The 27,706-nt window shown below is 41.8% G+C and overlaps 1 protein-coding gene and 1 long non-coding RNA gene across 2 annotated transcripts in view; both read left to right on the top strand.

Moving 5' to 3' along the window:
• Nucleotides 1–5,319: 5,319 nt before the first annotated feature.
• LOC118819873 lies at nucleotides 5,320–6,309 on the top strand. Its single transcript, XR_005008210.1, has 3 exons — nucleotides 5,320–5,470; nucleotides 5,580–5,642; nucleotides 6,275–6,309. It is a non-coding gene; the product is annotated as an uncharacterized LOC118819873 (long non-coding RNA).
• A 42-nt stretch (nucleotides 6,310–6,351) lies between these two features.
• Nucleotides 6,352–27,706, top strand: part of setx (senataxin) — a 42,620-nt gene continuing 21,265 nt past the window's right edge. The window contains 11 exon segments of the mRNA XM_036587835.1: nucleotides 6,352–6,381; nucleotides 14,572–14,853; nucleotides 15,776–15,980; nucleotides 19,807–19,916; nucleotides 20,279–20,495; nucleotides 21,067–21,186; nucleotides 21,393–21,567; nucleotides 22,967–23,060; nucleotides 23,225–26,723; nucleotides 26,726–26,808; nucleotides 26,921–27,017. Of these exon segments, the coding sequence (XP_036443728.1) occupies nucleotides 14,617–14,853; nucleotides 15,776–15,980; nucleotides 19,807–19,916; nucleotides 20,279–20,495; nucleotides 21,067–21,186; nucleotides 21,393–21,567; nucleotides 22,967–23,060; nucleotides 23,225–26,723; nucleotides 26,726–26,808; nucleotides 26,921–27,017 (4,837 nt within the window). The 5' untranslated portion in view covers nucleotides 6,352–6,381; nucleotides 14,572–14,616.

Raw genomic sequence — 27,706 nt, 5'->3', positions numbered from 1 at the left:
CAATATGCTTGTACCTGCCTACTTGAGCGATTACATTGTAAGGACCTGTACAGCAGTTCCTGCTGCAAAACCTTCAGCACATTGCAAAGAAGGGCATTCAAGGAATGGTTTAATGAAAAGTCAGATTTAGCCAGTTTTACACTTACCACAGACGTAGCTGATCAACCAAGTCCAAATATAGCTTCTTTTGTTTAGAATTGGAGCAGTGAGGTAAACATTGCTAGTAAACACTAGAACTCAATAGTCACCCAAATTGTTTCAGTAAAAATACAGTACTAAAACTTTTCTCAACCCACACAAACTGCGTCCACATCTTTATACAGGTTGCACAGAACTCTCTGTGTGGTTTAGGACACAATATGACTTACTTTGAATTATAAAATGAACAAAACTGGAGACAGCCACTTTACACAACATTGTTTGTATTCACAAACCACCTCAGGAGATCTAGAATCAGTATTTGTGATGATTATAAATACAGAGCAATCTGCAGTCCTGCATTGTGAACACTAGCCCTTGGTGTCTGAAACGGTTGCCTGTAGCAGCAAAGTTTTGTTAACTATTATAGCTCACAGTGAGTCATACTGTGTCCTAAACCACATCGACAAGTCTGTGCTAAACCCTAATGAAGACCTGGATGTGGTTTGAGGAGGTTGACATTTTGGTGATATATTTTTACAAAAGAAAGTATTTGAGCTGTTTGGATGGCTATTAAGTTTTAGTGTTTGTTAGCAAGGTTAGCCTCATTGCTCCAGTTCTAAACTGAAGAAGCAAGATCAGAACACCAAACTTGTGTCTTGGCTGATCAACTGCACCTGGAGTGAGTGAATAATTGTAAATTGTGATTTTTTTTTCACACTGAAATATTCCTTTAAGACCCAGTCAGTCGTGAAGTCTGTTCACGCCATCTCTTACTGTAAACCCTATTTTATAATTAATCTACATAAAATAAGTGACACTTGAAGGAAGACTCACTAGGAGTAAGTGGCAGAAATGAAATGAGTAAAAATAGAGCTGAGTTAGCAACAGAGCAGACAGCGTTGCAGGGTGATGACTAAAGTGGTAGTTGGTGAAAAATCAAGTTTGCCCGATCTCTTCACCTCAGTAGTCGATCAGCCAAGACGTTTTCAGTGTCTGAAGTTCGCTTCTTAAGTTTGGCAATGTAGCTAACGGGTAATGCAAGCCTATACCTCAGCAGTTAGCATTGTGCTGCGTGCCTAAATCATCTTAAACTGTGTCAGGTTGTTCAGTAATCTCTAAAAGACTTATGTGGTTTTCGACACTGTATGACACACGATTATAGACCTCTAAAGTCATTCTCTAATCTGCATCATGGGCATATTAGCAACTTCGAGTCTTAGCTGGTTTTCTCTGTGAGGGAACTGACTGGCGCCGCTGTCGCACCCTGTGGTAAACGGTTCCAAACATGATACGTTTCGTTCTACGTACATCCCCAGAATGTCACTGGATCAGCTGAATTACGAAGAGGTTTTGCAGTCAAAATACAAATAACATACATAACTACAAACATGTTACAAGCACTCCTGCGTATTGAAATGACACAAAAGTAGGCCTACAAATAAATTTTAATATTAGTTACCAACATAAGCTACTCAGACTGTAGGCCAAAAGCTGCCAGAGCAACTTAACCACCACAGTTAACTTAGCTTGCTGTGTGTGTGGTGTATTTTGGTGAGGTTGCCTGTCTTATGTCGGTTCAGTGCGCAGCTTTGTTAGCATGCAGCTAGCAAAGGTCATGTTTCTGCTCTATAATGAGCTGACAGTGATATTCAGAGGAAAATGTACGTGTGGAAAAACAGATCAGGTATGGAACATGTTCATTTACCACAGTTTTGTCTCAAAAACGCCATTAATTTTCCTCATAGGGAAAACTAGCTTAGCCTCAGACTTCCTCGTACGACACTTACAGAAAGATTTTTAGCTTATTTAGCTGTGGTTTTATCCATGTTTATAGGTAACAGTGTGTCATACAGTGTCAGAAACCACATCAGTGAGTCTATTAGTGATTACTGAACAACTCCACCCAGTTTGAAGCGAGTGCATGCAGTTAGCGCAGTGCTAATTGATGAGGTTTCGAGTTCTGGTGTTAGCGACAAAAAAACTGCTTTAAAGGGGAATTCCACCAATTTTGACACTCTTTACAGCACCATCTCTTTATAATATCATTGTAGAGATTTTTTTTTACAGTGGTGTTAATGTAAACCATGTCTACAACACAAAAACAGCCATTTTATTTACTATCCAAAACCACCAGTGAACCTACACGAGTCTTCTGAGTCTTATATGGAATGTTGATAGTAAAATAATGCTAAATCTGAGCGAATACGCTTTCTTTGGAGACTATTTTTTCCATAATCTTAGCAAAACTGTAATAAAGCGGTGTCTTTGTCTTTCATAACCAGTGAGAGAGCTTTTAGAGGCATTAAATGCATCTAGACGTCTGGTTCCTATCACCGCCACTGTGCACAACTGTGACTGGGCACGTTTCTCTGGAACGGAGCGTTTCATGTCAAAACAAAGTTGTCAAATCTTGGACAACTGGTGGAGGTCCCCTTTAAGTGAGTAGCCGGTAGTGGGAGCAGGGAACAAATACAGGGTGTCCTGAGAAAATTGACGTCATTTGAGATGTCCTGGCAAACGAAATTAAATAGGCTTCGTGTTGAACAATACAAGAGTTATTCGAACAAGAAATTCAGAGGGATGTAGATTTTATAACCGATTTCACAAAGCTTTACAAATGTAATATCTTCCGATACTGGTGGTCGTCCAGATCCCTTTGTCCTGCACAGACAGCCTTCCTCTTTGAATTTTCTGTGCAGTGTCCAAATCTGCTTTCCAGTTGGTGCATTTTTATTGAATTTTCTGGAAAATGCACGCTGCACACTCTCGTTTGACTGTGTTCGAGCATATTCTAACACAAAATGCCTTTTCATTTCTAGTGAACGCCGTTCTTCAACCTGACATTACAAATTAAACAGTTAATTAAACAGTTTTTACACATTTTGTTAAAATTTGAGATCATTTGAGGGAGAATCGGCTGTTCTTAGACTACGAAATAGTTTTTTTGGGACACCCTGTAGAACAAACGGGGCCCAAATCTTGTTATCCAGACGCTGTCTTAGGACAAATGTGAGGACAGTGACCGGACAGCGACTTGATCTCAAGGGGACAGAAGAACTATTCACCTGTTTTTTGCTTTTTCTCTGTCTTATTGGTCTGTTCTGTTATCATGTCCCTGATCATACTATGGCACGGACTGTCTCTTTAAACCTTGCTAAACTTCTGCTCCTCACCATCCCAGTTCATCTAAGGAGTGGACGCACAAGCGGATAATACAAACACTGAACCCAAACCTCAGGTGAACATTTAGCATGCGCTGACGACGACCTTGACGAAGACGATGCTGTTCTCCTGTTACCATGCCTACAGAGAGAGTGCTCATGGGATGGGATGTCCTCAAAGGGAAGGGACGTTCTAGCTTGGCTCTCTTTTAAGAGATTTATTTTCTTTTTTTTTATTTTATTGTGTAATTAATATCAGGCTGAATAAAAAAAGATGAATAAGGTTGTTTGTGTCTCGGTTTGGGATGCTTATGTGGAACATGCAAAGTGGTGTATTCATGTTTAAGAGCCAAGGCCCACATTTGTAATGGAATAAACATTGCACAGTTGCCTATAAACCTTTTATTACACATCCTCATTATTAGGTAGAGATAGAGATATCAGAACACATCTGACTTTAATAGACAACCTTGATTAGTTGACACAAGTGAGTTGGGGTCAGAACTAAAAGGGCAGGAAGGTACACCAACCAGGGTTGTTCCAGCTTAAAACTTTGGGGGCTGCCAGATCTAATCTGCTGCTATTTACATGTAGTCCAGAAGGGGGCGCGGTTTTGCACGTTCTTTCCTCCAGCAAGCCTTGTTCAACTCTTGGATAACTCCAGAGGGCGCCCGCAAGCGAGTCTTCAATGAATGGGGTGAATAGAGTTAAACGGCTGAAAATGAAAGGTTAGAATGGTTTTTAACCACTTGTCCGGAACTTTCCTTTAATTTTAGAAAGTAAAAGGATGTATTTCACTAAAAAAGCTGAGAAAACTCACCTGTATGTTTCCTTTTTTCTACAGCAAACAGGTTTAGGGCAGCAGGACGCTAACGTTACTGCTACCGAGAGCTGATTGGTTGGCGAGTGGAGCAGCTCATTGGCTGTTCGCACTCATTGACGTCATGAACGTACATGAGGCGCCGTTTTAAACTCCTATAACTCGAGTTTAAAAGCTCTTAAAATATAACAGCAGTGTTAAAATGGTTTATACTGTTCTGTGTTCAAGAAATGAATGTATTCTTTTACATTAAAAATGTTTGAGCATTTATAAACTTTGATTTTGCTCAAATGCTCCATTTTAACCCATTCATTTTGGATTCACTCGGGAGCGCCCTCTAGTGTTTGAGAAACCTGGAAGACAGTATAGAGTGTTAATTCAGCCAAACCAATCAGCACTCAGTAGCAGTGATGTCAACCAATCAGCGCTCAGTAGCAGTAATGCTAACCAATCAGCACTCAGTAGCAGTAATACCAACCAATCAGCACTCAGTAGCAGTAATGCTAAACAATCAGCACTCAGTAGCAGTGATGTCAACCAATCAGCACGCAGTAGCAGTAATGCTAAACAATCAGCACTCAGTAGCAGTGATGCTAACCAATCAGCACTCAGTAGCAGTAATACCAACCAATCAGCACTCAGTAGCATTAATACCAACCAATCAGATAAACATTAAAGAGGAAATCCACTGATTTTGTCTATATAATTACATCTTGATTATGTAATTAAAGCCATCTGAGTGATTTGATATCTCAGTTCTAGAGAAACCTACTGAGTCAGAACTGTTCACAGTGGTGGTGATAGGAACCAGACGTCCACCTCTAAAAGCTCCCTCACCGTTACTACATGAAACGGTTATGAATACATGACACTGATCAATTAATCAGTTTATTGTAATCCACTCATGGTGAAGGGATAGTGAAGAGTGTTCTGAGGCAAAACAGTCCCCAAAGAAAACATATTATATTTAAGATTTATGACTAATTCACCATCATCAGCGTTCCGTATAGAAACTCAGGACGCGCTGGACAGTGAATAAAATGTCTTTATAAAAAGTACAGATATTAAAAAGGTGCGAAATCCTCCGCAGTTCCCCTTTAAGTAGACGCTAATTAGGCGCCCACGCGCGCTTAAACGCAGTGCTCGGCTGCTTGTGCGCAGCGGCGGATGTCGTCGTGACGTCACTCAGCCCGCGACCGCCGTGCTGTTTGGTGGGCTGAACCAACCGCGGAGGGAAAAGGGGGCGATAAGTCGACAATAAACTGCACACAACGTTTTAATTTTTGGCCTTTCGCTCGGCAGCGGGAGCTCCTGCCGAAGAGGAGCGATGAGGTGCCTCTGAGACTCGGTGAGAGAGCGGCTGTTAACGTTCCTGCCTGTCGGGTTTGTTTTTGTTTGACGGCGCGTCCGCAGCGACGCGCTTAGCTGAAAAATGCCCGTTTCTCCTCTTACTACAGGAGTGTCACTGTGGGGTAGAAGTTCAAAATAACCGCCCGGAGACAGAATAAAACGCTTTTAAGGTATATTTATGTCCTTAAATATTGTATACGTCTCTGTCTTCTCGCCTAAGTTCGTCCCCATGTTGGCTAAGCTAACGGAGCTGCTGTTACTTTTTCGAATTTTCCCGTTCCACCTTAAATCGTGCTGCAGGTACGGTCTGGCGGCTGCATTTAAGGTGGAACGAGAAGTTCGAACAAGAAGCTGCCTTTAGCTTCGAGCTGGCCGAGTTAAAGCAAAGTCTGTCGCCTTCGCCATTCAGTCTAACACGACTGACGTTTAAAAATGCGGTTAAACCGGCCCGTTTAGGTCGGTACTTTTGCTTATTTTTTGGTGAGTTGCAAGAGATTTATTAAACAGTAAGTTAAGTCCGCAAGTTTCTTTTTCATTTTTGTGTAATTCAGTCATTCAGATGTAAACAAAGTCATTCAGAGTGGGTTGGTGTGAAATGGTTCACTTTAGAGGCTCAGATTTCACAAATATAGCCGTTGTATTTACCATCTAAAACCACTAGTGAACCTACACGTGTCTTCTGAGTGTTTATAAGTAATGTTGATAGTAAGTAGTGTTTTGTTTTCCCCCAGACTATTTTGTCTCTCAAAGTCTTGCATGTACCTCTTCACTATGAATAGATTTTTTTCATCTCATAAAACAGTGCCTCAGGTGGTGAATTCATAACCATTCCATGCAGTGTCTTACTGTGAGGGAGCTTTTCAAGGTGGACGTCTGGTTCCTATCACCACCACTGTGAACTCTGACTTGGTAAGTTTCTTTAGAATGAAGCATTTCACACAGTTAACTCCTTGTTTATATGCAGAAATGTATAAAAATCATTGGATTTACTCTTTAAAAAGTGGGAAACGCAGATTTGTAGCTGCAGTATGCCCAGCTTGGTCTGTAGTTTGGACACTGGTTGCATGCGTGTGCTGCTCAACCTCTGTTTTCCAGCTCAGTTTAATTGAACAATGCTTTCATTCTTCTGAGATGTATCCTCACGTTTTTTAGTCTTGCATCCTGTATTGACAATTGGGAAGGATTTATAAGAACTACATACAGGGCATGGACTAATCAGCTGTAACATTAAAATCTCCTCCTTGTTTTTACCCTCATTGTCCAGTTTATCAGCTCCACTGACCATATAGGAGCACTTTGTAGTTCTGCAATTACAGACTGTAGTCCATCTGTTTCTCTGCATACTTTGTTACCCTGTTCTTCAGTGGTCAGGACCCCCACAGAGCAGGTGTTATTGTGGTGGTGGATCATTCTCAGCAGTGACACTGACGTGGTGGTGGTGAGTTCGTGTGTGTGTGTTGTGCTGGTGCGAGTGGATCAGACACAGCAGTGCTGCTGGAGTTTTTAAGCACCTTAGCGTCGCTGCTGGACTGAAAACCAAAAACATCCAGCCAACAGCGTCCTGTGACCACTGATGAAGCACTAGAGGATGACCAACACAAACTGCAGCAGCAGCAGATGAGCTATCATCTCTGACTTTACATCTACATCAGGTGGACTGACAAGGTTGGAGTGTCTAATAGAGTGGACAGTGAGTGGACACAGTGTTTAAAAACTCCAGCAGCACTACTGTGTCTGATCCACTGAAGTGCTGAGACTGATCCACCAAATAGACGTCTTGTCCTCCAATTAGACGTGTCTAATTCCACCCACTAGTAGGGACTTTCCATCGTACCCAACTCTCTTAGACTCCCTGCCACGGACGACTGTAACATCACCAGGGATTGACCTCGTGATCTCCTGATGACGGGGTCAACAGTTAGATAGCTGCACCTCTTGGGAGGGTCCTCAAGTTGTGGATAATCACCACTGCAAGTTAAGCTGGTGGTGTGGAGGTTGGCAGTGACGTGTGCCTGGAAAAATTCCATGCTAAGTTGCATTCTGTACAAAGTTAACAGTAGTATGACTGCAGATTAGCCGCAGGTCCTTTCACATTTTGAGTAGATATTAAATGTATCTACTGGGATGCATTGCAAGACCAGCCAGACCTTAAATACTGACCATAACACTGATGGATCATTATGTCTGTAAGGCTGGAGTGGACAACAAGCCAGCGCGATGAGTCTCAGCTCTGTTTTGCCCCCCCTGTCAAGCACATTATGGTGTTTTCTAGGGCTGACCCGAACATCACTTTCCAGGCTTTGGTTACTCAGCACAATTTCCAAACAACAACCTGAATACTCGTTCTCAAAATGACCCTTAAAAATAGTAATATTTAAACCTCGAAATTAACCATAAGTATGTACAGAAGGCAGCTAATACTCAGGCTGAAGCCCAGCTGCAGCACTGAATTTTGCTGTGATTGGCTCTGCGATTGTGGCCCACCCTGTATAGTTAGTTGTTTTCAGTTATTTCATTGTTATTTGGCTACTTGGCCCTTTTTTATCATGTAAAGCAGCAATAATGCTGTGCTCATGTTGCTGGTGGAGGAAGGAAAAAAAAATTCTGTGCTCATGGCGACACATGACCAACGTCGATATACAGAAATCGGAACTAGGGCTGAGTAGGGCTAAACTAGGGAAGTATTTAATAGTGATTTTTCTGAGCTATATTGTGATTACAAATTAAATTGCAGTCATCTTCCATAAATTAATTTTCAGGCCTGTTTTTCGGCAAAGAAGACCAGAACATCAACTTTGGAGCTTGAACACTGAGTACATTAGGGCTACCAGTTAGCTGTGATGTTATGTATACAGGACATGTCAAGTCAAATCAAATCCCCATGAGCGGCACCAAAGGTGACAGTGGCAAGGAAATCCTCTCAAGGTAGAGGAACCAAGGGAAAAACGAAGACTCAGAAGGGAAACCCATTCTCCCATTAACAGAGATTAACAGGACAGGGCCGTTTATGGAGAGATATTAGTGAGTAATAGTGCGACAACTGATATTGGCAGAATGCTTGTGCAAACAGAAAAGTTTTGAATCCGAACAGAGGTCGAGAGATGATTCCACAATTTTGGGGCTACGTAGGAAAATGCTTGACCACCAGCTGTGGTTTTTCTAATTCTAGGAACCGTCAGCAGGCTGTTGTTTTGTAAGCGGGGCCATTCATTGATTTAAACGTTAAGAGAAGGATCTTATACTCTACACCAGATTTAACAGGTAGCCAGTGTAAGACAGGGATTGGGGATATATGGTCAAACTTTTTGGTCCTTGTAAGACTCTAGCAGCTGCATTCTGGACCAGTTGGAGCTTCATTTAGTAACATATTGGAGCATCCAGCTAAAATGGTGTTACAGTAGTCCAGCCTGGAGGTTATAAAGGCACCACCTATTCCGCATCATTTAAGGCTAGAATATTACATAGTTTAGCGATGTTACGCAAGTGGAAAGAATTCGGTTCCAACAATACTGCAAACGTATCAAAAGAGAGACTGGAAACGAAGATGACGCCTAGATTTTTTACAGTGGTGCTCGGAATGACAGTGTGGCCATCTAATTTTAGGATAAACACGGGTGTTTCATTTAAAACTTGACACTATTGTTGATGTATTATATAATAAAACCTGAACAACATTCTCTTATGTTTTAAATGGAACAAATTTCATATAATTTAACATTATTATACAATAAAAATTGCAGCCAATGCAATTTTAAAATTGCACTCTTTCGAATTGCAATTGGTGTACAATCAACATCCAGTTTATCCCACTGGCACAGTCAATGGCGAAAGCTGGGAAATTTGAACTGTTTACAGACCATTCCTCCTCCCACTGCAGTCTGTGGAATGTTGCTGCTAGCAGGGGTGGAATTTTTCCTTCTGTCTACATTGAAAACAGTATAACATCCGGTTTGCTGTCGCCCGACTAGCACCAACATGTGAACGCAGCATATGGGTGTTTATGCAGACTGAGTTGAGCTCAGTCATAGCCAAATTACAGAGCATGAAGCGGATGATTGAGGAGCTTTTGGAGCTTCTGGAATCAGCCCAGGAGGTACCCCACTGAGGAACCGCTGAAACTGGTCACTTCCATTTGTGTGGAAGGGGATGGAGTGAACTTTACCCCCACATTGGAATCCTTGGCCTAGAAGTGCCCATAGGTTCTTTTAAGGAATCTTCAAAAACTGGTTCTATATAGCACTGAAAAGGGTTCTGCTATTGTCTTAATCTAAATATCTGTAGCCCAACTACAGCTGTGGAGTGCATCACGCTCAGTGGGTTCATTTAGGATCTCCTGACATTGGTTCAAGGAAAATAAGGGGACACCATTTGCATATTTCCAGGACATTGTTGAGCCAGCTGTGCTCCACTGAAGCAGCCCTCTGACCATGGACAGTGGAGAAGATAAAACCCAGCACTCATCCTTGTTTTGTAATTTGCTATAAATGCTTCATTTACTAGAAATAGGTGAAATCTGAAGTGAAAGGTAAAGTGTTCAAGACGACCTGTCTAAGTGCCTGATGATGGAATGGCTTGTCTCTTATTTGAAATATAAAGTAATTTAATCTGATTATTGTGCACATATGGATATGATCATTGACTGTTTACATGCGTACAATAGTTCTATTGATATTGACGCAGCCACGCCCCAGGAACATTGTGGGTTAGGTCTGCTTAGGTCTCGTTTGTCTCTACGGAGCTCGCTTTGTGCACAAGGGCCACAGTCATGGTGGGAAAAGGACTGTTGCCACAAAGTTGGAAGCATTCCTGTTGGTAGCGTTCTGGCATCCGCCAAACCCAGATTCATTCATCAGACTGCCAGATAGTGAAGTGTGATTCCTCACTCCAGAGAACATGTTTCCACTGCTCCAGAGACCAGCGGCAGCATGCTTTACACCACTCCAGACAGCGCTTGCCATTGCGCGTAGTGATCTTAGGCAGCTGCTCAGCCATGGAAACCCATTTCATGAAGTTCAGGATGCACAGTTATTGTGCTGAAGTTGCTTCCAGAGGCAGTTTGAAACTCTTTAGTGAGTGATTTAACAGAGGATAGGAGAATTTCACATGCTACGTGCTTCAGCATTTAGCAGCCCTGCTCCGAGTTTGAATGGCAGTTTTGTGGCTGAGCTGTTGCTTCTAGACGCTTCCATTTCATAATAGCACTTGCAGTTGTCAGGGGCAGATCTAGCAGGACAAATTTCACAAACTGAAGGTGGCGACAGAGCCATGTTTAAAGTCATTGAGCTCTTCAGTACGACCCATTCTACTGCTAATGTTTGTCTATGGAGACAATGCTTGATTTTATACACCTGTTGGCAATGGGTGTGGCTGAAGCACCTGAACTCTTATGTCCACAGTCTTTTGGTTGTATGCATGTGTTTTTATGAACGCTATATTGCCAAAAGTATTCACTCACCCATCCAAATCATTGAATTCAGGTGTTCCAATCACTTCTATGGCCACAGGTGTATAAAACCAAGCACCTAGGCCTGCAGACTGCTTCTACAGACATTAGTGAAAGAATGGGTCGCTCTCAGGAGCTCAGTGAGTTCCAGCGTGGTACCGTGATAGGATGCCACCTGTGCAACAAGTCCAGTCGTGAAATTTCCTCTCTACTAAATATTCCACAGTCAACTGTCATTTATAACAAAGTGGAAGTGATTGGCAATGACAACAACTCAGCCACGAAGTGGTCGGCCACGTAAATGACAGAGCGGGGTCAGCGGATGCTGAGGCGCATGGTGCGCAGAGGTGGCCAACTTTCTGCAGAGTCAATCACTACAGACCTCCAAACTTCATGTGGCCTTCAGATTAGCTCAAGAACAACGTAGAGAGCTTCATGGAATGGGTTTCCATGGCCGAGCAGCTGCATCCAAGCCTTACATCACCAAGCGCAATGCAAAGCGTCGAATGCAGTGGAGACGTGTTCTCTGGAGTGACCAATCATGCTTCTCCGTCTGGCAATCTGATGGACGAGTCTGGGTTTGGTGGTTGCCAGGAGAACGGTACTACTCTGACTGCATTGTGCCAAGTGTAAAGTTTGGTGGAGGGGGGATTATGGTGTGGTGTTTTTCAGGAGTTGGGCTCGGCCCCTTAGTTCCAGTGAAAGGAACTCTTAATGCTTCAGCACCAAGAGATTTTGGACAATTTCATGCTCCCAACTTTGTGGGAACAGTTTGGGGACGGCCCCTTCCTGTTCCAACATGACTGCACTAAGCAAGGTCCATAAAGACATGGATGAGCGAGTTTGGTGTGGAAGAACTTGACTGGCCTGCACAGAGTCCTGACCTCAACCCAACACAACACCGTTGGGATGAATTAGAGCGGAGACTGTGAGCCAGGCCTTCTCGTCCAACATCAGTGTCTGACCTCACAAATGCACTTCTGGAAGAATGGTCAAAAATTCCCATAAACACTCCTAAACCTTGTGGAAAGCCTTCTCGGAAGAGTGGAAGCTGTTATAGCTGCAAAGGGTGGGCAGACATCATATTAAACCCTATGGATTAAGAATGGGATGTCACTCAAGTTCATATGCGTTTGAAGGCGGACGAGCGAATACTTTTGGCAGTGTAGTGTGTGTTTGATATTTATTTGTACACTTTTAATTATGATGTCACAAACAAAATATAGCAATCAACTGTATGATGATCAGTATAGCAGTTTTGTGTTGCAGACTTTTGTGCAAAATTGTGTCGTTCACCTCTGTAAATGCAAATTTAAATAGCCAAACGACCAAAAGCACTTCTGCTTTGACTGCTTTGACCCCTTCATATAGCAGCACTGAGGCTGCTTACGAGTGCGAGTGGGGCAATAATTTTCTCCAAGGAGAAACTCCTTCACCTAGCGTGGGCTTTAATGTGGTTACTGTGAGAGATAAACAGAATGAGGATGTTAAATGGGTGTTGTAGTTTATAAGCTAGTTGGTGTCTTGAATTCATAGGAAGCAAAAATGAAACTGTACATTGTTAATTTACTTTTTATTGCACCAGTTATCATTATCCAGTTTATCTGATTGTTTTCAGCTGTTTGACTTTCCACTTTTATCTTCCTTTTATTGACATCACATCTTCGCCAATTTGTGCTACATTGAAAATGATGTACCGGCCTTCATAATGCGGCTTAAAAGGGTGTTCGTGTGATGGAAAACCCGTTTTTCTGTTGAACTGAGAGCACTTGAAAGCAGCATGAACACTCGAAATGGAGAAAATGCTAATTTAGCTGTGTTTTAAGAGCAAAGCTTTTTAAACACCTCAGTGTCACTGCTGGACTGAGAATAGTCCACCAACCAAAAATATCCAGCCGGCAGCGTCCTGTGGGCAGCGTCCTGTGACCACTGATGAAGGACTAGAGGATGACCAACACAAACTGTGCAGCAGCAGATGAGCTATCGTCTCTGACTTTACATCTACAAGGTGGACTGACAAGGTAGGAGTGTCTAACAGAGTGGACAGTGAGTGGACACAGTGTTTAAAAACTCCAGCAGCACTACTGTGTCTGATCCACTCGTACCAGCACAACACACTAACACACCACCACCACGTCAGTGTTCCTGCAGTGCTGAGAATGATCCACCACCCAAATAGTACCTGCTCTGTGAGGGTCCATGGGGGTCCTGAGCACTGAAGAACAGGGTAAAAGGGGGCTAACAAAGTATGCAGAGAAACAGATGGACTACAGTCTGTAACTGTAGAACTACAAAGTGCACCTATATAGTAAGTGGAGCTGATAAAATGGACAATGAGCGTAGAAACAAGGAGGTGGTCATAATGTTATGCTTGATTGGTGTGTGTGTGTGTATGTGTGTGTGTGTGTGTATGTATATATATATATGTGTATATATATATATATATATATATGTATATATATATATATATATGTATGTATATATATATATGTATATGTATATATATAAAAATACATACACACACACACACACCCTTTATTATTATTATTTTTTTTCTTCGTCAGTCTTTGACGTCACCAGCCTTGGTCAGATGTCTGCCTGATTAGCCCACTTGAAAGCAAGCCTGTCTACCTAATTGTTAACAAACTGTTCTTTGCTGTCATCATATAGCACAACTTTAGAAATATGTATGTGATGTCTGAAGCATGTTTTTCCCAGTAGTGTTCTAATAGCCAGTTTGTTTAATCAAGTAGTTAAAGGAACGTATTCGAATAGCTGTGGTGATGGAAGGGCAGGAACATTGATGAGTATGTACTCTGTACTCTGTTTCAGTGGTTTTACATTGCATCCTTGTCAGCGTTCTAGAAGTCGTCATTGATGTGTTGCTTCTGGGCCAATCAAAACCCTGATTCACTGCGCTGCTTTCGTGGAATTGCTTGTTTTATTCACACTTAATGATTGCTTCAGAGAACACAGTGTGCTGCTTCCACCCTAAGCTGTTGCCTATGCCTGGGAGCTGTTGGCAGTGATGAAGCGTCAGGTTTCATGTGGTATGTGTATGACTTTAAAAAGGAGAAAAAAACAAAAACCCCTTTGAATTTACTAGGGGTGTCTGCCATATCCACAACATACCCAGAAAACATTCACATCTAGGGGTGTATATGGCTACATGGGTACTTGGTAGACTGTTTGAGTAGCCTGTATTGAAATACTGAAGTCACTGTTTGGGTATTTGTTATATTTCATCACATGAAGGCGAAGTAAATGTACACATTGATTCCTTGTGTACTAATAATTCCATTAAATGCAACTTTCATATTGAAAGAGGACTGTAAAATGTGACGATTTTGCTCAAATTTGTGAGCAAGTGTGTATGACTCATGCTGGTGAAGGCAGCGATATATAAAGATATATTAGGGGTAATAAAGCTGCGCTAACTGAGGTAGCTACTCTAGCTGGTGTTAGATATCCGTTCATTAGCTCTTATGGATACTTGAATATCAGATTGTCAGAATGCACATCCATAATTGCAATAAATTCACAGTAACGATAAAATGTAGTCATATTGCCCACCTCTAAAGTCTTCCTTTACCTGACCATGTCGGTGTTTCCCCATGATTTTTAAAATAATTCTTTTTTTATTTTAGTATTTTCAGGCTGGATTGTCTTTCGTAAGAGCAGACCGTTATGAATGTGGTAGAATGTGTTTGGTGTTGCCGGCTGTTATGAAGGCGTGTCTGTGTGTGCAGGTGGTGATGGAGACGTGTCGGTGGTGTAGGGCAGAAAACGATGCTGTCCTCACGGCGACCCTGCAGCGCTACTGCACCGGTGGGCTGACACCACGGGACGTACAGGAAGCCGAAACTGACCTCCTCTTATGCTCAGAGTGCGTGGTGGCATACCACAAGGCGAGAGATGGACTACCCTCACTGCACGAGGTATGCAAACTTGGACCCCTGGCCAGAAACAAACAAACGCTTTTCCCAAAAGCGTGCAGCAATGAAGCCTCTGAAGTGGTGCGTCGTTCTGTAGTCGGCATCGTGGCCATTTAATAGGTTAAAGGATTCTTTCAACTACGAGGTTGTAGCAGCTTTTTGTACAGGCAGGTGGCCGCTAGCCCACACTTAAAGATGGTCCTTCAAGGGTTCTTCAAGAACCATAAATACTCAGATAACCCTTTGCATGATTAAAGGGTTCTTTGCATCGTGGAAGCATTTTTCAGATTGATGGAGAACGTGCTGTAGGTGGTTCTAAATAGAACCTTTTTGGAAATGGCACCAATAAGTTTCTTCTGTTGTTACAAGCTTAACATCGTAACGATAACAGAGCCTTTTTAAAACCGGTTCTGTATTGAACCAACAGGGACGATTTATTCCTTTATCATCAGTCTGCCGTTCTCTGGCCGTTTCCCTCCCTCTTTATCGTCGCTCTGCCGTTCTCTGGCCGTTTCCCTCCCTCTTTACCGTTCGCTCTGCCGTTCTCTGGCCGCCTCCCTCCCTCTTTACCGTTCTCTCTGCCGGTCTCTGGCCGCCTCCCTCCCTCATTGTCCCCGGTCTCCTGTTCTCTGGCAGTTTGAGAGGAAAGGTTGAGAAATAGTTATATAAAATGAATTATGACTGTTTTTGTAGCACATACCCACACACACGATGAGTAAAATTAAATACAACAAAAACATATTTAAAGAAATATATTGATAGACATCACTGTGTTAACTCAGGAACTAGTGAGCCTTGAATGTGTCGACTTGTAAAACTTTTAAAGCATGTGAACATGGTTGTGTTCATACAGTCCACATTTCCACATTATTTACTCTAATATATTCAGGCTCATTTGCGCGCTCTTTCCTCTACTCTGCCTCAGCGTCTCTGGGAGCTGGAGACGACTCGGCTACTCAGAGTTTTCCAGGAAGTGTTGGAGACGGAAATGGAGGAGGACGACCTGTTCTACGTTGAAAATGGCGAGGAGCAGCCCGTCATGAGGTCCACAGAGGAATTTTGCGACCGGCTCCGACACCCGTTCATGGAAGTGCTGAAATTCCCGTACCTGCTGTGCCACCGGGGCCTCTGTAAGTCTTTGTTTTAAATAATTCTGATCGGTATTAGAGCCAGTGATCTGTATGGATTATTCTACCAAACTGGTTCAAAGTCGGAGCTGAAAACACATTTCAGATTTTTAACTGACTTGGATTTTAGACTAAAATCCTGTTGCTTTGAGTGACTCTGTACCTTAATTATGTTTATTAAAACAAATGTTGGAACAGTCCATTTCGTCACAACCAAAACAATCATGACACTAAACTAACTTTCCTGAATGTTTCAGTAGTGACGATTTTAGCTGAATTTCAGCAGAGCTCCAAAACTCTAGCCAGTACATGACTAGCACACACCATGTTGAACAGCTGTCCACACACACATTCATAATACTTCTCGTTAAAACACAAACTTTGCTTAATTGGACTAAATGTGTTTACAATGAGATCTAACTGCTCACCATGTGGCCATGAGGGACAGGGATGCAGCCTCACTTCCTGCTCTGAAACGCAGGGGCGTGGTTGAAACGAGGCTCTGACTATGAACCAAAACCTTTTGTGTTCTGGTAGTGATATGAGGCCGGTACAGTGGCGCAGGGGGTAGTGCTGTGGCCTTGCAGCAAGAAGGGCCATTGGTTCGATTCCCAGCCAGGCGACCAGGGTCCTTTCAGTGTGGAGTTTGCATGTTCTCCCCGTGTCTGTGTGGGTTTCCTTTGGGTGCTCTGGTTTCCTCCCACGGTCCAAAGACATGCAGTCAGGCTGATTGGACACACTTAATTGCCCCTATGTGTGAAATGTACATGTCTGCCAGTCCCTGTGATGGACTGGCGACCTGAGGGGGGGGGGACCTGCCTTCCTCCTAATGACTACTGGAATCCCCCCCCGACCCAGAAGAGTCAGAGGCTTAGACAGTGTGTGTAACGTTTATTTAATAATCAAACTCATGATCTAAATCTTTAAACTTTACTTTAAAAGAAATCAAAAAGATACTTTAAAAAAGAAATTTGAAAGTGTAAATTTAGGGCTTCGGGTTTGGGACACCTCCCAATAGAAAGTACTCTCTAGATGATTTGATATATATTTGGCTTATTGCTATTTCTAATTATTTGGTTTTAAATAGATCATAAGTCTTCGTAAATATTTAAGGTCTGAATAATTTTATTTATTTACTGTGGAACTGCAGTTGAACTAATGAGCTAATGCGGCAGAATGGCCTGCGTTCAGGTCAGGTTACGGCTGTATTTAACCTGATCCTATTCTGATCTTCCCTTAAAGCTGTTTTAACCCATTGCGCTCTCTTTACTAGGGGTGGGAATCGCTACAGGCTTCATGATGTGATATTTGACCTATGACCTTTTTCTATTGGGATGTTTGTAGGTTTGTGACATGTTGGAAAAAGCAGGCTACAAAAAAGCAGACCATATCAGTTCAGAGTGGATCACACGCGACGCTAGAAATGACATGATTTTGCTGCTTTCTTATCAGCAAAATCATGTCGTTTCTAGTGTCGAGTGTTCCTTTTCTCCTTTATCAGGGAAAAGGAACAGTGCACAGCAGGAAGCAGATGGCCTCCTGCACCGTTAGATGCCATAAAGCGCAGGTCTAGGGGATCAGGGATGGTGTAAAGCCACCGTCTCAGCATTTTCATGACTTTATTCTTGACTGTTATCTTAAAAATTTGATTTGTGCTTTTGTTTTATAAATGATGCCAAACAATTAAATAAATGAGGGAAGTAACACAAAAAATAAATTCATAAATTAATAATGGGTGCGAAAATAAATAAATAAATAAATAAATAAATAAATGAGACAAACTGTAAAAAAGTGTAAATAAATGAGTATATACACATTAGCAGAAATACTGTAATAAATAAATTAATATTTTATTTATTTCTGCTTTTATTTATTTCTCTACTTGTTTATTTGTACCTCCAGTTCATGCTCAGGAGGTGGGCAACACTAACATAAAACTATTGGTTGAGGTTGGCTTGCGAGGAGGACCTGATGCGCCTAAACGGCAGGTTGATAGAATCAGTGTGAAATCCATACAAATTCCAGTTCCTGACTGAGTCTGCAATAAACTTATCTGCTTCAAACAGAACAAAGTCGTTGTTCACTGTCTAATTTTTCCGCTGTCGAGCATAACTGCACAGAAACCTCTGCTCTTTGCCATCAGTGAAGTGTTAGCATTTTAAAAACAAGGCAAGAGTAATCAAACACACAGCTTTGTCTACGATTAGCCAATAGCATGTACGTTTTGTCATCTTTATTAGTATACCGGAGGAGGAAATATAGAAATAAATCAATAAATAAATACATGTAGAATACATAATGCATAAATAAAAATAAATGTATTTAGTTTCATTTTTATGTATGTGCAAATCCATTTCCAAGAAAGTTGGGACGCTTTGCAGAATGTAAATAAAAATAGAATGCAACAATATGCAAATCATGTAAACCATATTTTTAAAGGAAGATACTACAAAGACAACATATCAAATGTTGAAACTGAGATGTTATTGTATTTTAAAAATATATACCCATTTTGAATTTGATGCCAACAACACCTTCCAAAAAAGTTGGGATGGGGCCTGTTTACCACTGTGCTTCATCACCTCTTTTAACAACACTCTGTAAGCATTTGGGAACTGAGGAGACACTGCTGAAGTTTTGAAAGTGAATTTTTTTTCTCATTCTCATTCATCAGTTCAGGGCCCCTCTTTGTTGTATTTTTCATTTCATAATACACCAGATGTTTTCAGTGGTGACAGATCTGGACTGCAGGCAGGTCAGTTTAGCACCTGGACTCTTTTAATATGGAGCCATGCTGTTGTAATACATGAAGAATGTGGTTTTTACATTGTCTTGCTGAAATAATCAAGGCCTTCCCTGAAAAAGACGTCGTCTGGATGGCAGCATATGCTGCCCAAACATGTATATATCGTTCAGCATTAATGGTGCCTTCACAGATGTGCACGTCACCCATGCGATGTGCACTAATGCCCCCCTACACCATCATGAATACTGGCTTTTGAACAGTGCACAGATAACAAGCTGAGTGGTCTTTAGCCTGGAGGGCACAGTGTCCATGATTTTATCTTAAAACAGTGATCAATCGTTGATTTTAGTCTCACCTTTACCGAAATTACCAAATCTATTTTGACATTGCCAAACATGACACATCTTTACAGCACAAGTTGTGCGAATTATGGTTCTTTAGGTCAGCTAATATCATGTTATTCCTAAAACGCTCCACAAGGGGGTGCCATTAGTTTGTCAGTTTCATACCTTTCAATGTTGCGCACACACAAATGAGTGGTAACAGATCTCCCCTTGTGCAGATTTTTAGGCATGTGGATTGTTTTGGACATGATGTAATATGATACCAGTGGGCATATCAGTTTAACATACTACCAGCTGTCCTACAAAACGAGAACTTGCACTGTACAAATGTAAACGTGAGCCATATCAGCTGCTTGTGTCACTTAAATAAGTAAAATAAAAAAAAAGAGAGAATGCACCGTTTAATTTGCTGTGTTAAAATACCTGGTCCACCCCACTAAAATATTTCATGACCTTTCCAATTAGTCATTGTGTTTTGCATGGCTTCATTTTGGTTCTTAAAACTGCAGTTTTCCAGTTTGCCATGACTTAAATGTCATGTTGACATGTCTCTTGTCTTTTGACTGTATGAGTATAAAACACAATCAGATTTCGTTAACAATATCAATAATATTTGGGTTGCAGATTATTTAACCAGGATTTATCAACATTACATTTTTTAAAAATAACCCTGCCCTCCAAGGTTAAATGCTAAATAGTATTGACTCCTCTGGGGGCATCTTTCATTGTTCTTTTTCAGGTGAAACGGTGGTGAGTGTTTTGTGTAAAATGGACAGTTTGAAGAACCCTCTACAAGCGCTGGAAAAATATCAGGGAATCTACCTGCTCATGGTACATCCAAATGAAACGGTATGCCTGCCTGTTTGTGCTTTGGATTTATTCAACGTCTCCTGTCCATTTAGGTTATTACAACCTTTATTTTGAATGCTATTAGGGCACTTGAACAAAGTTAACTGTGTCTGCTTAATCAAATGCATAACTAATACCAATATTTAGCAAGTTTTAATATTAACTTTGATGATTTCAAGTTCATGATATGGTTATAAAATTGCCATATTGAAGGGTGGAGTCTTTGTTTTACTGGTTGATTATTTCCTTCGTCATATGTCATTATTGGTACTTTTCTTGCTACATAATTAGGTAATATATACATGTTCCTAACTGTTTTGTCAGTTAAGTTGTAATATGTTTTATTTTATCCTTGCACTTAGGTGCGTCGCTGGGCAATATCTACTGCTAGGTGGTTGGGCAGGGTGGACAGAGACGGCTATTATGAGCTTAAGGAGGTTTTCTCCTGCATGTTCTATATCATCGAACTGGGAATCTCTCTGGACTTTCCAGATGTGGACAACACATACTGTTCTGGCAAGCTGCAGTGGATACCCTCACATCTCTACGACTCCAAAAATGAGAAGAATTACTGGCTAGGTTTGCTTTGTTCTTTCTTGCCTCTTCTTTATACTTTGCGTGTATTTAAATTTGAGAACGGTTGTCGGTCGAAAATAAGGAGATAAAAAGACAAACTTATTACCTCAGGCAGCAGTTACTAACTTTGCCACATCAAAACTATGTGCTATAGATGCGGAGCAGTGAGATGCATCCCTTCCAGTGTTTGGCTGCCTTTAGCTGGCTGCAGTAGTCTTTCTGTGCTTACATAATTGGACTAAAGTAAATGATAGTTTGACCAAAATGTAGGCTCCACACTGCCCTCTGTTGCAACATAGAGTTCAGAGTTCTTAAGGTTTTTCAATATAAGAATGTATCGTCAGAGAAGCTAATTTGCTTATCAGAAATCCCAATTTACAGTTAATGCTTTCTTTTTTTATTCAAAGAAAACCTATTTTCCCCCCAGAAATGGGTTTGGGTAATAGTATCATAAATGGTATTATTTTGTCACCACTATCCCAGATTCATTCTAGCAATGATTTCAAAGAGCTTTGGTGGGATTTCTAGCTACGGAAATGGTTCTCCAGCACTGAAGCCTTCACATCTGTTCCAGGTATCTGTATGTTACTGATGCAGCTGGACTCCCAGGCAATGGATTCGTTGTTTATGGGCCCAGAAAAACAGGGCAGTATTCCCCAGTGCATCATAAATACCATGGCTGAAAGCAGACAAGGTACAGTCTGCCTTATGTGATGTCACTACATGACAGCATCGCCATTTTCCTGACAACAATCAAAATGCCTTCAACATGCTGTACATTTGGAATAAAAACAGTATTAGTGTCCCAGGCTGTATTTTCAGGCTAGACATTCAGATTTTTAATGAAGAATAAATATTGGCGAATTTCTTACTCTGAAAAGTCCCGTCTTTGTTTTTCAGGGGGAAACATGGACTCTGATCCATTTTGGCCAGCTTTGCACTGCTTCATGGTCATTCTAGACCGACTGGGCTCAAAAATCTGGTGTCAGATAGAACCAGCAGATGCCTTCATAACCATCACTCAAGCAGCCAGCTACATAGCTGAAATTGAAAATATCCGTCAGAAAACTTCAGGGTACGAGACGACTGTCTTACAGTGTGATGAATTATACCTACACTCCATTACATTTCTCTCATAGTGTTATTTCAAATTTAAGTAGGTGGCTTGTTGACTTAACATTTGCATTTATTTGGAAACACTTTCTTTTACAGTCTTTTAAATTCTAGATGTTAACCAGATAAGTGTGAGTTACAAACTTTAATGTACTAGATAATTGATTTGAGTAATATGACAGTTGGTCAGGACGCGCAAAAATACGCGTTGGGTCCGTTTCCGAAGCGTGCCGAGTGCGGCATGGCAGCAGTTTCTATACAGAAACAGTAGAGAAATGCAATGTCTATGCTGTAATATACAATCTAGGCTAAGAAACAAATCAGCAGATCTAGTTTTAACTCCTTGACAAGTAGATTGAAATCCTTCTAGTCGGTTAATGTTGTGAACACACAGGCATCTCCTCCTCATCATATAGAGCTACATCACCTGGTGAGAAAGCCAGCAACGGTCATGGCAGCTAGTCAGAATTTTATTGTTGATCTCTTTGTCATCTACATAAAGTTTATATGAGTAATAAATGGACAATACACACGTTTATATTATATGAAAACGCAACACAAACAGCAACCGCTCTTACTTCGCCATGCATGTGCATCGCATCCAGTTTAAAATAACAAGCAGCGCGAGTGGGCCTGGATTTACACTCCCGCCGCGTCGCGTGTGAATTGGGCTCTACACTGACATGCCAAACAGGTATCTAAGTCTGTGTCAGGTACGGTCACCAAAGTGCTGTGTAATTATTTTTGGTAAAATGATGCCAAAACAGTCTTATTAAAGCACACTGAAATGACCCACAGATTTTGGCTATTAAACTGATAAAGGATGTAATAAAATACCTCTAATATCTGAAGTAACAAGGTGTTAAATACAAACCTGCTCCTGTCCCATGTTTAAACCAGAAAGTAATTTGAAAATACCTCCAAGTATCAAGTTAGTTATTTGACGTAAAATACAAGGGGTTTTTGGACCCTAATAAGAATATTTGCTTTCTTTTACAGAGCTTATTCAAGTATTGGTTCTAGATAATACAAGTATACTGTGTACTTAATTTGTGTACAGTCTTTTTACAACATGTAACTAACTACCTTTACCCAAAATTGCGCGGTACTGTGGAGTTTGTACTCCACATTTACGCTGTTAATTTATATAGTATTTTGGGTATTTTAGTATAGCTGTAGTCTGCGTTGGACCTTACTACAATGTTTGGAGTTTGTACCATACACTTAACTGGTTAACACCTAAATCTGGACTGTAGAAGAGTATGAAATGACCACTGTAATGTGATTATTCACTGATACAGGTTTATAAGTAAATGTTTAAAAGTAATTATCCTCTAATTCCTTTTGTAATTGCTCATCAGGACGATGGTGAAAGAGGAGCCTGAGGATGATGACGACATGATTTCATGCAGTCAGATAGTGTATGATTGCTACCCTACAGAGCAAGCAGACAGAGTAAGACAATGCTGAAGAACAATACACAAAATAATGCAGTTTGGAACCAAATATCCTCAGTGATGACCACAAAGTGTCTGTGCCATTGATTTGCATGAATTGGAGTCCTTGATGTAGACTACAAACTATTTTGTTTTCTTTTTTTTATTCCATGTATCCTGTAGTCTTCAGATTGGTCATCCAACAGCAGTGAGAACAACATCAGTGAGATCTTTGAAGAGATGGGCTGTCTAGTTAACGTCTTGCAGTCTGAGATGGGACAAGGCATGCGTGTCTATGGTAGCACGTTTCTTTGGTTCATCCCTTTTGTCCGCTCCGTTATGGAGCTGGGTGAGCTTGGAATTGGCTACATTGATGAGGTTATCCACTATCTGCACAATAAAGTTAATAAGGATGTACTGGCCGGACAAATGGTCACCTGCGATAAGGTCACGGAGTTCTTTATCCGAATCCTTGTTGATATAGTTGAACTGCTCGTCTGTAAGGGTTGTATGAGAACGCTTTACTATTGTGCTCCTACATGGGTGAAGGTGGTAGTGCAATGTTCTGCACTCGATGAAACCTGCAGTAACAGAATCCCAGATAGGAGGGGTATGTCTCACAGGGTCACTTCCTTCAATTTTGGTAGAGGGAACCGAATATCTGCAACCGGAGTTGGTGCAATGAGTCTAGCTTGCATGAAGCTGATTCGCTCACTGTTAAGGGAAGGGGAGCGCATACGCATGGTCCCCAAATCTGGCAACTTTCAGGACCTCCTTAACAGGCACTTGCGTGAAATCCCACCCAGAGTGTGGTGTCTTAGACCGTCAGAATCTGAAAACCTGCAGAAGTTCCTAACCAAGCTTGTAAAAGCAATTATGGATAGAGTTGCAGTCCCAGCCACTGTTCCTTCTGCTCCGCCAACACCCCCAGCAGATCCACCAGAAAATGTAGGATCTCATCCAAATTCCACATTAATTGAGCTCATGCAACAGCCACAATACAAGGATGCAGCGGTAGGTACGAGTAGTGCTGAATCTGCAGTTGAGTTTATTAAAGATGAACCACTGTGGGAATATGAGAAAGGTCAAGATGATTTCTGTGACAACCTTGAAGATATTATTAAGGCAAAGAAGGAACCTAGCAGCCCAGTACAGATTTCAGAATTTCAACCTGCTCTAGATTTGAATTGCCTGAAGCCAGACTTGGGGAAAATACAGGAAATCAGATCCAGGTTGAATGACAATCAGAACCTTTCAAAGATACAAGCTATTGCTAGCAGAAGACCTAACAAGATTGAACAAAAACAAAATGGATGCGGTGATTTAAAAGAGGAGGCACATGCACCGCATTTAAGCACCAATGATACAACCTCACAACCTACAATCTCAGACTCTGCCAAGGTACGCAGGCCCTCTAAAAATAAATGGGATGATGATGATGACAACGAAGATGAACCCCTTGATGTCCGTAGGAGCCGTCTGAAAAAATCCCTCGAGTGGTCGTCCAGAGAATCCGAAGCTGAAGCGAATGATGCCAGACAAACATCGTTGCAGATTCGTAGTAATTCAAACTTGACCTCTGACTTGATCGTCATTTCAGATGATGAAGTTGCTACAAACAATGTCTTGGAAAAAGACTGTTCTTCAGGCAGTGCAGGCAACCAAGGAACAACTGAACTTTCTTCAGACCCTGATTTGAATGAGAGTCCAAGTCGGGCTTATGATGCAGATTTGAGTGAATCACAGGTATTTGAGTTTGAAACACAAGACTACGTGGCGTCTGCCTGGGATGACGCACCTGTTTCTCCAGTCATGATCCAGAAGCCCAAATGTGGCACCAGTTCCAAAGAATCCCATATGGAAGCCATGACAAGTTGGGTTAGTGAGACTCAGCCGGTCACAGATGAAGACATTGAGAAAGCCTGTCAGCAAGTAGAAGAGCAGGTCAGCAAGAGCACGTCAGCAAGAGCAGGTCAGCAAGTAGAAGAGCAGATCAGTAAAAAGCAGCACCTACATACTCCATCTGGCTCAAGCGTGCCTGTGCCGCGCAAGCCCAATAGTTCTGCTGAAAAGTGGGACAGTTTCGTCCAGCCAAAATCTTTGCCATCTCAAAGTCCCACCAAGAAACCTGGTGTGGCTCATAAAGGTCGGCATTCCTCAAGCAAAAAATCTCTTCTTATTGAACCATTGGGTCAGAAAATCAAGAAGCGGCGCAGCTCACTCAACGTTGCATTACAGGAAACTTCCTCCTCTGTTTCCCCCAATACAAATACTTTTTTGACTCCTGCCATAGTCCCACCAAAGAAGGTACGCAAAGCTGTTGAGCCACAATCAGTAGCCGAACGTATGGGGTTAAAAAAGAAGGAGAGGAAAGCATTTGATCTCTCTCAGCGCTCCTTGGACACTTTGGGTGAGCTTCGGACCCATGGCCAAAAAGTGCATGTGGAACCTCCACAGAAAACCAAAAGGGTCACTCGCAAAAGCAAACCACAACCAAAGCTTACAGGGAAGGGTGGGAAGAAGTTGCTTGCATCCCAAGACTTGCAGTACTTCAGGCAGAGCCGTGTAATGCTTCAGAAGTCAATGCCAACCACTGTTGCACCTCCCAAGCCAGTCAGGAACCCTGTGCCAAAGACTCTTCCCAAACTGAAATGTGCAGTTGAAAATGTGGAAGAGCCTGAAGCTGAGGAGGACGAGGAGGATGATTATCAGAGTTTCCTTCCCTGCTCTCAGCCTGATCCTGCCCGAAGAACTGTCCAGATGGTCACACAAGCCAAGAGTAGTGCGATTGAATTCAGTGGAGCAAAAAGTGTATCTTTTGATGTCAAATGCAGTGAGTCTGGTTTTCATCAGGACAATAAAGTTGTTGATGAAAATGCTGCTTCCACAGAAGAATGTACTGAAACAGAAAGGGAAGGTGGTTGTGTTGATGACGAGTGGATGTACCTCACACAGAATGAACCCACAGACATGGAGTTATGTTCTCAAATGGAGCAAATGGAAGCATTTGGTGAGAACACGCAACGAGAACCTGTGGACATGGACATTGATGCAGACAACCAGTCAGATACTTCTGTGAACAGCACAGATGTGCAGCCTAAGCATTTATCTGCCACAATGTCCCAAAGGGCATCTTCTGCCACGTCCACTCACAACTCTGTAAATGACACTGAGATATTCTTAAAGCCTAGCATGCCTCTGTTGCAGAAAAAAGCAAAGCCTTCCACAACAAAAATATATGCAGCCAGTTCCCGCAGTGCCTCTTTGGTTGTAGAGATGGAGAAAACAGTCAAGCCCCCGCCAGCTGCTAACGTCATTAAGGCTAAGGTTGCACGTCCATCACCAGCAATGCCACCACTGCCAACTCCACCACCAAAAGCTATACCAAAAGCTGTACCAAAAGCCACACCACAACCTGAATTTCGCCAACCTCTGCCCCGCCCTCCACATCCTTCAAACAAGCCACTCAAGTCAGTTGTCCCTCATAACATAGCTTCCCATCCACCTTCCTACAAAACCTACTCCAGACCAGAAGATCCTGTCTCAGTACCGAGGACAACAGTGGACCAGCCTCAGAGGTATGACCAATCCATTTTGATACAAGCAATTCTGAAGTGGGAGTACCGCATGTTCGAGAACTATGAAACTTTTGGGACACCCAGCAGCTTGTGTCCATCACCCCTGAGGAAGTGCCAACACGGTTCTCTAGCTACGAAGAGTACTTCAAAATCATGTACCCACTTCTTCTCATCAATGCATTTGATGAGGTAGGGCTGCTTTATCAAATTGCCAAAATTTCATACCATATCCTCATATTGTGATATCTAAGAAGTCATACATATTGTGTTTCCCTACCCCGCCCCCCCCACTCTTCCTTAGATGGCCAGTGAATGGCTTAGGAGTGGTAGGATCGTTCTTGACCTCAAGGTTCAGGGATTTGAGTACAGCAATCGCACTGCCACTGCCAGCTTCACAGGTATGTCCAACTAATAGTGAACCCGTTAGTCTTGTCGCTGGAATGGTCATGCGTTTGATAAGGCATTGTGAAATGTCAGCCATGTTTGCCGTGTGCAGCTGAAATGTTATACTGGACATGAATGCCATGTGTGTGGAAGTCGTGCTGATGGAAACGCTGATAGTTTTGTATTATGATGAACAGATGTGTTTTAATATAAAGCAAAAAGCTAATTTTTGAGGAATTTAATGGTTTCATGCTTTTACACCAGGGGTGTCCAAAGTCCAGCTCCAGGGCCAAATGCGGCCTGCGGACAGGTTTTAATTGGCCCCCGGCTTCCGTTTTACATAAGTGGTCTGCCAGCCAGTACATTGCAGTTCTTGCTTTCACGTGAAGGTGGCAGTTGACCCGACCTGCAGCTTCATTACTACAGACATACAGGCATAAAGCTCAAACTAAGCACTGAAAACTGACTGCTTTGGCGAGATGGAAAACTTCTTATCAGAGCAAAATAATAGTACAGTAAATATTAACCCTTTAAGGTCGAACAACAATGTAGCTACACTGTGTATATTTGATATGTAAAAAACATTACCTAACAAAACTCTATTTGTAAAATTTATGGATTTTTGTTTAGTTTGACTCTCAAATTATGTTTTTCAACAAGTAAACACTTGAATAGGAATATGATTAATACATTAGACAGGTTG

Source organism: Colossoma macropomum, unplaced genomic scaffold (assembly GCF_904425465.1).
Source record: "Colossoma macropomum unplaced genomic scaffold, Colossoma_macropomum, whole genome shotgun sequence".
NCBI classification, from domain to species: domain Eukaryota; kingdom Metazoa; phylum Chordata; class Actinopteri; order Characiformes; family Serrasalmidae; genus Colossoma; species Colossoma macropomum.
Note: the sequence above shows the minus strand (reverse complement) of the source record. Positions and strands in the feature narration are given on the sequence as shown.